This window comes from Ambystoma mexicanum, chromosome 6q (assembly GCF_040938575.1).
Source record: "Ambystoma mexicanum isolate Mex_15411 chromosome 6q, UKY_AmexF1_1, whole genome shotgun sequence".
In the NCBI taxonomy this organism is placed as follows: domain Eukaryota; kingdom Metazoa; phylum Chordata; class Amphibia; order Caudata; family Ambystomatidae; genus Ambystoma; species Ambystoma mexicanum.
The window spans coordinates 699,488,913-699,500,993 of NC_090937.1; the positions used below are offsets into that span (position 1 = coordinate 699,488,913).

The 12,081-nt window shown below is 47.3% G+C and overlaps 1 protein-coding gene across 1 annotated transcript in view; it reads left to right on the top strand.

The window, feature by feature from the left end:
- The window catches only part of SMARCA5 (SNF2 related chromatin remodeling ATPase 5), a 682,605-nt gene that overhangs the window by 265,306 nt on the left and 405,218 nt on the right, over positions 1 to 12,081 (top strand). Inside the window, exon 10 of the mRNA XM_069631209.1 lies at positions 8,486 to 8,595. Within this exon, the coding sequence (XP_069487310.1) occupies positions 8,486 to 8,595 (110 nt within the window). The remainder of the gene's footprint in view (positions 1 to 8,485; positions 8,596 to 12,081) is intronic.

The following is a 12,081-nucleotide window of genomic DNA, read 5'->3' on the forward strand; positions in this document are numbered from 1 at the left end:
AGCCAACGCACTGGTGATCGTGGTCAAGTACGATAGGGAGCTGTAGTACAAGCTAGGCCCGATCCTGGAGTTCCACCCTGACAAGAGGCAGGGAGGTGATGGCCCTCTTCCAGGAGGGAGAGGTCACTTCGGACCATGCCATCCTGTTGACACTGGACATCACCGACGCAGGTTTCCGGCAGAGTGGGAACAGTGTCTGCCTCTGTCGTCAAGACTGGCTGTCGGCCACAGCGTTTTTCCAGGAGGGCCAGACGAGGGTACTGGACCTGCTGTTCGATGGAGATAACCTTGTCGACCAATCCCTGCAGCCCATCGAGATGCACAGAGACGGCCTGTGCCCTCGGCACCCTCCAACACTGCTCTTCCTTTTGAACCTCTGGAGGAAAGTCAAGCAGATCGACAAAGGGTTTCTCCTCATACAGCCAGCCCTCAAGGTCCATGAATCAGGAGGCCTACAGAAGCCGTTGCAAGGACTACCCTGGAGGTGGTCAGTGCTGCCTGCACCGAAGCAGGACTGAATCGGCCTGGTAGTCGGACCCCCACCTATGCACCCCAGTGAGAGGCCAGCTGACTAAGTTGGTCAGCAAGTGGAAGAACATCTCCGACAGATGGGTGCTGGATGCTCTTGGCCACTGATGTACCCTGAAATTTCAGCACAGGTGTCCGCAGAGCCTTCTGGTGGCACGGTAGGAGCAGCACATCCTCAACTCTTGGAGGAGGTACAGGCCATGCTGCAGAAAGGGGCGATAGATCTGGTTCTGGATACTTTAGTCAAAAAGGAAACCGGTGGTTGGAGGCCCATTCTGTACCTAAAGTCCTAAAAATTCAGGATGGTCATGTTGCAGCACGTGCTTGGCCAACTGGAAGAAGTACTTCTTGACGTCACTGGACCTGGAGGACTTACTTCCACATCCCCAATCACAAGCAGCAATGCAAGTTCCTATGCTTTGTTGTGCAGGGACAGTGCTACCAGTTAAAGTCCTTCCCCTTCAGCCTGATGTCAGCCCCCAGGGTGTTCACGAAGTGCCTGGTACCGGTGGTGGCCCATCCGTGTCTATGGTGGGGGATACACTGTACCTGTACGACTGGCTCATTCGGGCCAGTTCGTGAGAGTTGGCTGTCACACACACGACCGTCCAGTTGCTGACGGATCTGGGATTCTCCAATTATCTGAAGTCCTGCTTGATGCCATTGCGGAACTTGCTGTTCCTAGGAGCCAGACACGATAGTCTCCTGCCCCCTGGGTGGTTCAGGGGGGTAGGGTAGCAGCCATTCTGGGTCCAGTGCAACGACTTGTCGCTGAAGACCGCCACAGTGCGGACCTTCAAGTTGTTTCTTGGCATGTCTTGCAGCTACCTTATCCGACTCTGCAGGTTACAGATGCAGCCTCTTCCGGAGTTATTGGACGCTTGCTGGGTTCATGTGTTCGGAAGCTCCGTGGACGGGATCCTGCTCGACGACCAGTTCCGTTGGGCGATAAGGTGATGTGGTGGCCACTCCGTCACCTGTACCAGGAGATGTTCACCACGGATGCTTCCCTGGAAGGCTGGGGAGCCCACTCTGGATGTCTGCAAGCCAGAGGCCTGTGGCAGGTGAAGGATGATCTTCACATCAATATCCTGGCACTGCCAGCATTGTTCTGGGCCCTTAAGTCATTGCTTCTCTCTCAAGGGTCAAGTGGTGAGGATCTTCATGGACAACACCACTAACCTGTTCTAAATCGGGTAGGCAGGGGTACACTCTATCCCCGGTACTCTGCAGAGGCACAGAACTGTGACACTGGGCCATCGGAAAAGAGATGTTCCTCGTCCCCTTTTATCTGGCGGGGGTCAAGAACACAATCGCCAACTCCCTCAGCGAGTGGGAACTTCGGCAGGACCAGGTGGACTGCATCTTCATCAAGTGGGGCAGGCCCCAGATCGATCGCAAATGCCAGAGGTTTGCCAGCAGATTCCACCAGCCAGGGAGCATGGTTCTCCTACCCGTGACAAAGGCCTGTTTCTGTATGCGTACCCTCCGCTGCAAGTCAGCAGTCAACTCAGTGCCGATGCAGGATAATGCTCATCGGCCTGGCGTCACTCAGGCAGATTTGGCCCCTGGACCTTCTCGGCCTGTTGCCGTTGCCTCCTGTCAAGCTGCTGGTGGTCCTGGATCTGCTCACCAGCGAAGGAGGCACAGTTCTGCATCGCGACCCAGGATTGCTGAACCTGAGGGCTTGGCTCTTGCAGCCCTAGAGTTTATTTTTACATTTATTTACAGCGCAAAAAAAAAAAACCCTGAGGTGTCTAGGTGCTAGTTACAGAAGTGCTTGTACAAGAATATGCAAAGTATACATACTGGAAAGCTCTACTCCTGTGGCAGGGAGCTGCATCCTGCATGCATAGAGACAAAGGTGTAATGATGCATATTAGAGACCACCTCATGGTGCGGGGAGCTACACAGACATGCATAAGGACATAGTAGGCATGATACATACTGGGCTCACCTCATTGTGCGGCGGCTGGCGGGGGGGAGGGGGAAGGGTTGGTCTGAAAAAAATCTAAGGGCAGGTATGCAGCAGGATGTAGTAGACCTATGAGATAGTATATTTCGAGAACACAAATGAAATCTGCTTACATGTTTGTTTTGGATACTTATTATGCAATATTGACTCAAGTTATAGGAAAAAGGACGCAGCATAAAGTTATACCAGTGAGGAGTACTGAAAGGCAGTCTTGAAGGCGGGATGGACGCAGAGTGGATGAAACAGCAGGCTGTACTCACAATAACACAACGGCAGTAGGTCATACGTCAATATAGCTCTGATCAGAGTTAATGGTGCAACCCTTGCGCTTATAGCAGCGATGAGTGAAAATGATGCAGGTGGCGCAGGGAGAATAATTACATGCGTAGTGGTGATGCCAAGACGTGGAAGAGGTAGTGCAGAAACAATGTGGTGATCCACAATGTGCGTCTGGTGATTGTAAGGACAGGTCGGGCCGTGAGGAAGATGGTGGTAGAAGTAGCGGACGAGTGCAATGCAGATGCTGTCACGCTTACCTTTTACAACAGGACCGCAGTGTGCTATAGCTGGTGCTGAGGAAGGGTAGCATGGGTAGGCTGGGAAAGACAGGGCCCTTAGACCTAGCCCTTCGGCCCAAGTTTGGAGGATAAGAGTTGCCAGCGGACGGCGTGGAGGTCCTTGCCGAGGCCAGTGTTGACTAAAGTGCTACGGTCACAAGTGGAAGCATTTCGCTACGTGGTACCTTGTTGGGCAGAATTGCATGCAGTACTCTCTGGGACCACCACAAACAATTAGGGCTACAGGTGTAAGCAAGACCAACCTTTGGTAGATGTCTGTACCACAGTTTTTGGTAGCGAGCTGAGCCGCCAGACTTATTTCAAGGGTGAATGTGAGCAGTACAAACAATTACACAGAGGACTTTCAATCAGTGGTTCAAGTAGAATCTTGTACTCAATGTTTCTTGGTAAAACACTTAATTTATTACACAATCATTTAGAAAACATTTCACTCGCAGAAGCAACTTAATATATCCTGATGTACTTCAATACAGAAAAGATTTTGAGACAGTTTGAGCTCCCCTGAAATAGGAGCCAAATGGCAATTCAGTTAATTAGAAGTGATCCAAAAGGGACAAGGTAACTAGAATAGATCATTTTAGACCGTGCAAATAGTTTCAGTTCACCAGAAGAGTTCAATTCAAGTCAATAGGCCAGGCCAAAGTCAATGGGCTAGTGTTGTGGATAGGAAAGAGCAGTTCTGGTATCAAACGGTAAAGTTTTTGCAAAAGTCTCAGTAGTAGTTTAGGCGAAAAAGAATAATTTGTGGAGTCACAAGCTGATTAGGTCTGTAAGTTGGGAAATTTTCACAAACTTTCACCGCAAGAGTGGCGTTCTCTCAATCGGGTTGGCACAGTACCTTAGTATGAAGAAACAAATGCAGCTGAAGTCGTTGGTTCCTGGCAGTTCCTGCAGATCTTACTGTTCCTGATCCTCAGTCGGGAGGACGTTGGGAACTCCTGCACTGCACGGGATCGTCAAAGAAAGCAAACAAAATGGAGTCACTTCAGTTTGCAGTAGCTGTAGATTCAAGAACACAAGCTGGTGTCCCTCTCCCTGGTTAATCCTAACCAGCCTTGAGAATGGTATCCAGGTGTCTTACGAGTTGATTGGTCCCACCAACTCAAAGGAAGAAGCCGTCCTTGAAGGAGCTTCTGTCGAATGGAGTTTGGCAATTTGAACCTGCAGCAGGGCTTCACCGGGCAAACCAACGGTCCAGGAGTTGGAGCAGCCGTCCTCTTCCACCTCTTCGGTCCTTTTGTTCCAGTGGTCGACTCTGCATCCAGTCCAAGAGACTCTCCTTTTAAACAGTTCTCTCCCTTTCATTCCAGCCTAGCTGTCACTCACCCAGCAGGGTGGCTGTCCTTGCCGGACAGTCAGCCAGCCAATCACGCCAGAGTGCATTTGGGTATCCTAGGAGACTAAGCACAGGGAGTTTCGGGCACCTCCACACTTCCTGCCCACCCCAGACACTCAGGCGCCAGAGGCGGTCTTCAGTCCTGAAGCCTGCCAAAGGCGCATAAAGGGAACAAACATGGTTTGGCGTGCAGTTTCAAACACTAGAAGGACCTTTGCAAAAAGAAATGGCGAAAAGAGAAGACCGGTCCCGTTTAAACAAAGGGGCTTAATGCGCCATCTTGAAAAACATGGCTCTGGTGATTTTTTTAGCTACTGGTGTTCGCGGTCAGGAAAAATCATGGTAGTTTGTTGTAAAACCACTGCCACCAGCCATTTCGAGAGGAAAGGCTAGCATTTGACTGCTACATGAGTATTTAGACACAGGATACTATGTAACCCCTCCAGCACTCCATTGTAAGATGGTGTGTGCTGGGTCTAGGAATTTGGAAAGACTAGTAAAGTCAATTTCACTTTACATTCTCTGGGAAACAGTTCATCCAAGAGAAGGTATTTAAACATTTGGGAAGTCTGAAGACATCCATGTGTCAATGCACTGAAGGTGCTGTGTAACACACGAACAGATGATTCCTATGGGGTTATCTAAAACTCCCTGATCCATGAACACAAGTGTAAAGCACACATCAAAATACCAGAGTGTGAAAAAAGGCTCCCTCTTTCCAGGTAAAAAAATCAAGTCCTCAAAAATCCAGCAAAGTTGCTGGGGGTCTCTAAGGTGAAGAGAATTAGCACATTTATGAGAATTCTCCCTAACATGCCTGTCCCAGAGAATCACCACTGAGGGTTACAGCCTGCAGATTCTTCTATAGTTGTCCTTGGCCAACAACACAGGGCTGACGCACACCTCTATCAAGGTGCATCTGGCAGCCATCTCCCGTTACACCAGGTCTCCTGGAAGATCTCTTTGGTCCTACCGTCTTCTCGGAGTACCTCAAAGGGCTGTTTCGGTCTCAGCCATATCGGCTTTCCACGAATTGAGGGCGGTGCTGCGGTCACACCCCTTCTTTATGCCGAATGTTCCGTCAGAATTCCACCTCAACAAGCCTTGGTGGTTGCCTGAGTTTTGTCCGAAGCCTTTGTCACCGGCTGAAAGGGCCTTTTACTTGTTGGACGTTCCTCATGCTGTGAAGTTCTACGTGGCATGCAGTTTTCAGAGGACTTCTCAACTGTTTGTGAACTTTGGTCCTGTGAGCCATGGGAAGACCTTGTCCAAGGCTTCCATCTGAAGGTGGCTCTCCGGCTGCATCAGTTGGCGAACCGACCGTTGTCCGGCCGTCCGAGAGCCCACACCACCAGAGCAATCGCTGCAACAGCGTTCCTGTCTGGTGTGCCCCTGCTGGACATCTGCAGGGCTGCTACGTGGAGGTCCACACACCCCTTCACGAGATTCTTCTGCATCAACAGGGATTCCTGGGAGGAGTGTAGATTGGGCCAAGCAGTGCAATGCAACCTGTTTGCTTGAGGTGAGCTTGTTCCAGAGGTTGGAGTAATTGCTTCTGTTGAGCCTTGCCACCTCCTGTGGTTGTGTAATGTTGTACTGCCATTTATTCTTTATTCAGGAGCATGTGAATCCATGCCAGACGCCATGCTGGATAAGGAACGAGTACCTTACCTGTAACTGTTCTCCATGGGTCTGGCATGGATTCACATACGAACACTCCCTCCTACCCCTGCATGGCTCGTCTCGTCATACTGCCACTTTACATGCTTACCAAATCTGAAGATGGCTGCCAGAGGGTTTTAGGGAGAGGACTGTCATTGGATTGGGGCAGTAATTGGTTTAGAGGAAGAAAGTTTGAAAGCTAAACTGGTTTCTTTTACCGTGGATACCCGGCCTGACTGGGAATGTTCATGTGCATCCATGCCAGACCCATGCTGGAGAACAATATTTGCATGTAAGTTACTTGTTCCATGTCCCTAACATGTTGGTGCTGAGAAATAAGCCAGACTGACCAGGGAGACTGAAGATATACATGCCAAGGGTCCTCTCTCGAGACTGCTGCTGAGACATCCCATTTTGAGTTCTTCCTTTAGTCACCAGACCGAGGAATCGGGAGATCGGGTCTGTCGCTGCTCCATAAGGGAGAATCCAGCTGACAGCATTTCTTCTTAGTACCTAAGGTACTGTGGGGTGAACAGTAGAAATTACTTGAACTACGTCGCTCCAGAGTGGCTGGAGAGTGTGAAGGTGTCCACTCTACCTCTGACCCAAGCTGCCAGCTTGTTTAGGGGAGTCCTTTTGCAGTGTGCTACTTGTTTTAAGTTGCCAAGTATAGTTTCCTAGAGTACCATTGAAGCAGTGGCCTTTGACAAGCATTAATAATTCATATGTATTGGTTAAGTGAATTAAGTATCTATGTAAAGCTTACTTAGATCTTACCTACAACTCCCATCTTCCTTCTACGATATGCCCGACTACTCTGCCACTCTTCCAATGTTCCTTGGGTAGTACAGACTTATAAGAGTTGGTAGACCTGTATGCCACGGGATAGTTTTATGAAATCTTTCAAGTAGGCTTTAGGAAAACTCCCCTAACAGCATTTCCCCATTGGTTAACATTGGGGGACTGAATCCTGCTATTATAGTTGGCTCCTGGGACTTGGAGCCACTTGATTTGTTCTTCAGGGTCTCGCTGGTATTCTCTGGGGTTAACTGCTTTTTTCTGCACACCTTAGGAGAGGAACCTGGACGTGCCTGGCTTTTCCTATTGTTTCCGATGGGGTATGGTTCTCCACTTTTGAACTCCTACAAGTGACACTGCAAGGTATTTTACCTGCACTGTGGCAGTTTTCTAGGGTCCCCCCTGAGGTCCCTGGATTTTTGGAGACTCCCCCTAATTTATTAGGGATTTTAATTGTTGTATTACACATGCCTAAAATGCACCTCATCAGTGTGGTGCTACATTTTCCCCCCTCTGTGTGTTATATGCCCTTCTGAACCTAGGGGCTGTCTTCGTAAAATATATCCTGTACTTTGGCAGCCCTCCTGGCTGTGGTGGACTTTGTATTCCCTTATATTTGCATCTAAGAGCCATAACTGTTCTATGCATGTTCAGTCTTGTGGAAGTTATAACACCAGTGTTTGAATCACTGTCCTTACGGCAGTAAATAAACACAAGTTCCCTCTAGCAGACTGTAGGTGGCTTGGATTGATTATTTCCGCCAGGGCATTGAATGAAATACTCCACACCCTAGATGCTTGAAAGATTTGGAAAAACAGGACTTTTGAGGGAATTAAGTTGCTCATTTTACCTTTTTTTTTTAAATTAAAAAAATGATTGTAACGCGTTGTATAATTTTTTGTGTATCTTACGTTTACACCAATGAAGGTCTAGATTGCACCAATTGTACCTCCCGTATAGCCTTTTCTCCTGAAGTTAAGCCTCACTGCTTTGCTACAGCTATCATTGGAGGCCAGTCTTTCATTTTGCGCGACGCTGTCCTACATTTTGGTTAAATGATTGCACAGCCCTCACCATATTGAAGTGCAGGGATCTCATAACCTGATCGCTGAAATAAAAATTCCTTTCTCCACGCTATTCACGGACAACACAGTAGTTCTGCTCCTGTTATGGTTTAGAATTCTCTACTCGAGTGTTTGGACATCACAAAGTTTTGTTCTTGTTTATGAAAACCATAATGAGGTATTGGGAGTAGAAGTAAATGCATTTAGGCAAAAGAAATGGAAGAATTCTAAAAACAAAAAAGCCTGGTGGGCGGGCAAGAGGTTCACTGTATAGCCACTGTTGCGTTCATTGTTTAAAGAATGTGTTATTGTGCTCTAGAGAATTTTTCTTTTATTCTAGTGTTTCCCATAATGGGTTAGGATGGTGTATATGCTGGTACTTTTAATACTAGACTTTTTTCAAAATTAATCGGCACCATTTTTCATTAGATCCAAAACTAAATGAGACCCACCTAATGTCAAATAACTCGGGTTGGTCTTTTTTTATTGAACAAAAAACTTCTATTTGGAGTGATTTCTTTTTCCTTTCCTTTCCCTTCACTAGGTGCTGCGTCCTTTCCTCCTTCGTCGAATCAAAGCTGATGTAGAAAAGAGTCTGCCTCCTAAGAAGGAAGTTAAGATCTATGTGGGTCTCAGCAAGATGCAGAGAGAATGGTAACTTTATCAGTTTCTGTTCTAGTAGGTTATTTTCAAACGGTTATTGGCTTTTTCATCACCCACCTCAAATGTAGGATATCGGGTTTTTCCTTAATATATAATCGCTGATCAAATGCTACTGGAATGAGTTTTCCTTTCTGTTTATTTTACTTCTAGAAATATCTCCACTCTCTTCAGCACAGCATTTTTTTTAAATGTACTGCTGAGTGAAGCAGATGTGGCTTTAATAAGTAATCAGTAATAGCTATGCGGCAGATGTTTGTCCCATATCATTTGGTTCTCCATTATATAGTACTGGCTATTTATGTAAACTCGCCCTTGCCTGCTCGGACTCTTAATCCCATATTTGTAATGGAAAATAAATGAACTAAATGTCACTGAATGCAATGCAATGTTAGGTTAGATTTTCATGTTTATGCTAAATCTCCCTCACCTGTGAGACCGCTAGCACTTTTTACTGGACTTGTGGATTATTTTCCTGTGTTCATGACTGACCTTGTCACCATTTCTTGTGCGCTTGCCGTTTGCGGTCTTCCTTTGCCATTCTAGGCAGCAACTACCTCAGTGGCTGTTTTGTCTTTGGCGGGAATCATTCCCGTTACAGGCTCCAGAGTGCCTGGAAAGGCAGGAAGTGAGGTAGGAGTTCAAAACTCTGCAGCCCGTTATCTTCCACCTTGCCTGAAAGGAAACTCCCAGTGGGAGGGTTAGGGGGGTGCTGGCTGTCCTGATTGGATAGCCTGACTGCCCCTTGCTTTCAAATACAGGGGAGATTGCAGAGCTTGTGTTGTAGTTCTGATAAAAACTCTGAACCTGGAGGCTGCTGAGAGTCCGATCGCTGGAGCTGAAGATGAATAGGAAGAGGAAGATGAATAAACGAAGGACATAGCAGTGCTAGTGACTGTTAGAGCTTGCTGTGTAACAGGAGCCTGCTGTATAACCCTTCCTTCCAATCGACCTGGGGATCCCGAAACGGACAACCCTGACCCAGAGCCTAGTGAGATCCATTAGACTCAAGAAGTCCTGCATTTTGAGCTATCCATGTCCTGCTGTGGCCTTGCAGGGCTCAAGTACGCTGGTACCTTGAGCCATTGTGCCGTGCATGGTCTTCTGAACCGAGCTGAAACTTTGGTGGCATCCTGCTGGAACTCGAGCAGGAATGTAATTTCACCAAAATGCCTGGGGTAGCGGAACTGACATCATATGACCCTTGACCTGACATCACAGGAAGGGATGTCATTTGACCCCGCCCCAAGTGACATCACAAGTGATGGAACACTCCTTGACGAAGTGGCATCACATAGCATGGTTCCTATGTACACTACGATAAATATGGTTACTGTTGGAGAGAATTCTCAGAAATGTGCTTATTGCCTCTACCTTAGAGACCCCAAGCAACTTTGCTGGCTTTTGAGGACCTGATTTTCACATTTTTTTTTATTTTTTTTAACCTGGAGAACGAGACCCTTTTTCCTACTCGCTCGTATTTTGATGTAATTTTTGAACACCGTTTCTTTTTGGTTGTAGTCTGACAAACTCCATAGGCATCATCTTTTACATTGTCACACAGCATCTTCAGTGCAGTGATACAGGGAAGTCTTTCAGATTTCCGAAAGGTTTAAATACCTTCTCTGGGATAAACTACTGGTTCCCAGAGCAGTAAAGTCAAATTGACTTTAATTGCATTTGTAACTTTCTAGACCCAGCACACTTGCAATAGGCTGCTGGAGGGTTACATAGTATCCCCTTTATCTAGCATCTCATGTAACATTTTTTGTTACCCTTTCCTCACTGAATGACTGGTGGTAGTGGGTTACTTAGCTACCCTGGCGTGCATTTACCGTGGGCTGCGTTTGCAGCTGCAGTAAAGCACCCAAGGGTGCCATTTTTGTAAAAATGGCCCTGGTCGTCTTTTTTCGCCATTTTTTTATGGGAAGGTCCTTCTTGAGATTTACTCTGCGTGCCAAACCAGGTTTGGTCCCTCTGTTCGTTTTTGTCTTTGGCGGGCTTCACAAGTGAAACCCTGCCTCTGGCTCCAGGGTGTCAGGCAGGGGCAGGAAGCAAGGGAGGTGCCCGCAACGCCCTGTGCTTAGTCTCCTAGGAGACCGGAATGCTTAGGTGATTGGCCGGCTGGCTGTCAGGCAAAAGGACAGCCACCCTGCTGGGTGACTGACAGCTAGGCTGGAATGAATGGGAGAAAGCTGCATAAAAGGCGAGGCTTTTTGGCTTGGAAGGCAGTCGACCACTGGATGAAGGAATAGACGCCTGCTGCAACTACTGGACAGTTGGTCTCCCCGGTGAAGCCCTGCTGCTGTGCTGAAACTCCAAATTCGTATCGACAGAGAAGCCCCTGCAAGGAAGGACTTCTTCTCCCTTTGAGTTGGTGGGACAATGAACTCCAAAGTAAGCCACCTAGACATCCTCTGGGAGCTGGTTGAATTTCCACAGAGTTGCTGCTGGAAACCGAATAGCCAGGAAGAGGCACACCAGTTCATGTGCGTTGCTTTTAAGCTGGCCAAGAGCTCCAGCATGATCCTCCGGACTCCCAGGAAGCAGGACTGACCGAGCCTGAGCCCCCTCAACAGAGTGGGACCCCAGAAGCAAGGAAAGCCTATCTCGACAGCCAGGAACCAGTGTTGCTATTTGCGGGAGACGTGAGTTGAAACACCAAACAGCCATTTGTTTGAAGTTTGCCGGTTGCGAGCAGTGACTGTCCCATTGCAGGAGTCTCCAGAAGTCCATCCTCTTGTCCCCACGACTGAGGCCCAGGAACAGTGAGATCTGCAGAGCAGCACAGGAACAGAAGTCGTCTGCTGCATTTTTTCTTCAATCAAAAGGTGCTGTAGAGTCAAAGAATGTACCTCTTTCTGTAAAGTTGCTTAGATCTTCTACTCATGTGTAGCAACTTGTGGCCCTACATTTATTCTTCTTTTTCTTCAAACACTTCTAAAACATTGTGCACATACTTTTCTTACCTGCAAAGAAGTGCTTCAGCGCATATTATAGACTTTTGCCCATTCTTTGGCTTAGCCTGTTCCACTGAAAGACTTGGTGGGGAATCCAAAAGTATTTGCCTGCTTGAGAATATTTGTGGTCGTGTATATTTTAATAATCCTTTCCTTTGACATTCCCAGAATATTCTAAATGCAACAGTGATATATTAATGTCCCCAGCATCCTAGCTATTGAAGTCCCCTGAGGGTGTAGGTTATCTGTGGGCTACCCCAAAAGGGTACTTACTGATTTAGAAATATTAAGCATGCATATTTTGTAAAGTACATTTAAGTTAGTTATATTGCCCTTTCTGAAGAAGGCTCAGTCTAACTGACTAATAATTGATTATTCAAGAAACCTTGTGTTAGTTTATTTGAATACTTGTCATTGTGAATCTCTAACTCCCCTACAGCTCACATTGACCCCTCTTTAGATAAGCATGGCTGCTCAACATGCTAACAACCTGTGTAGTACAGACTTATACCAAAGTATG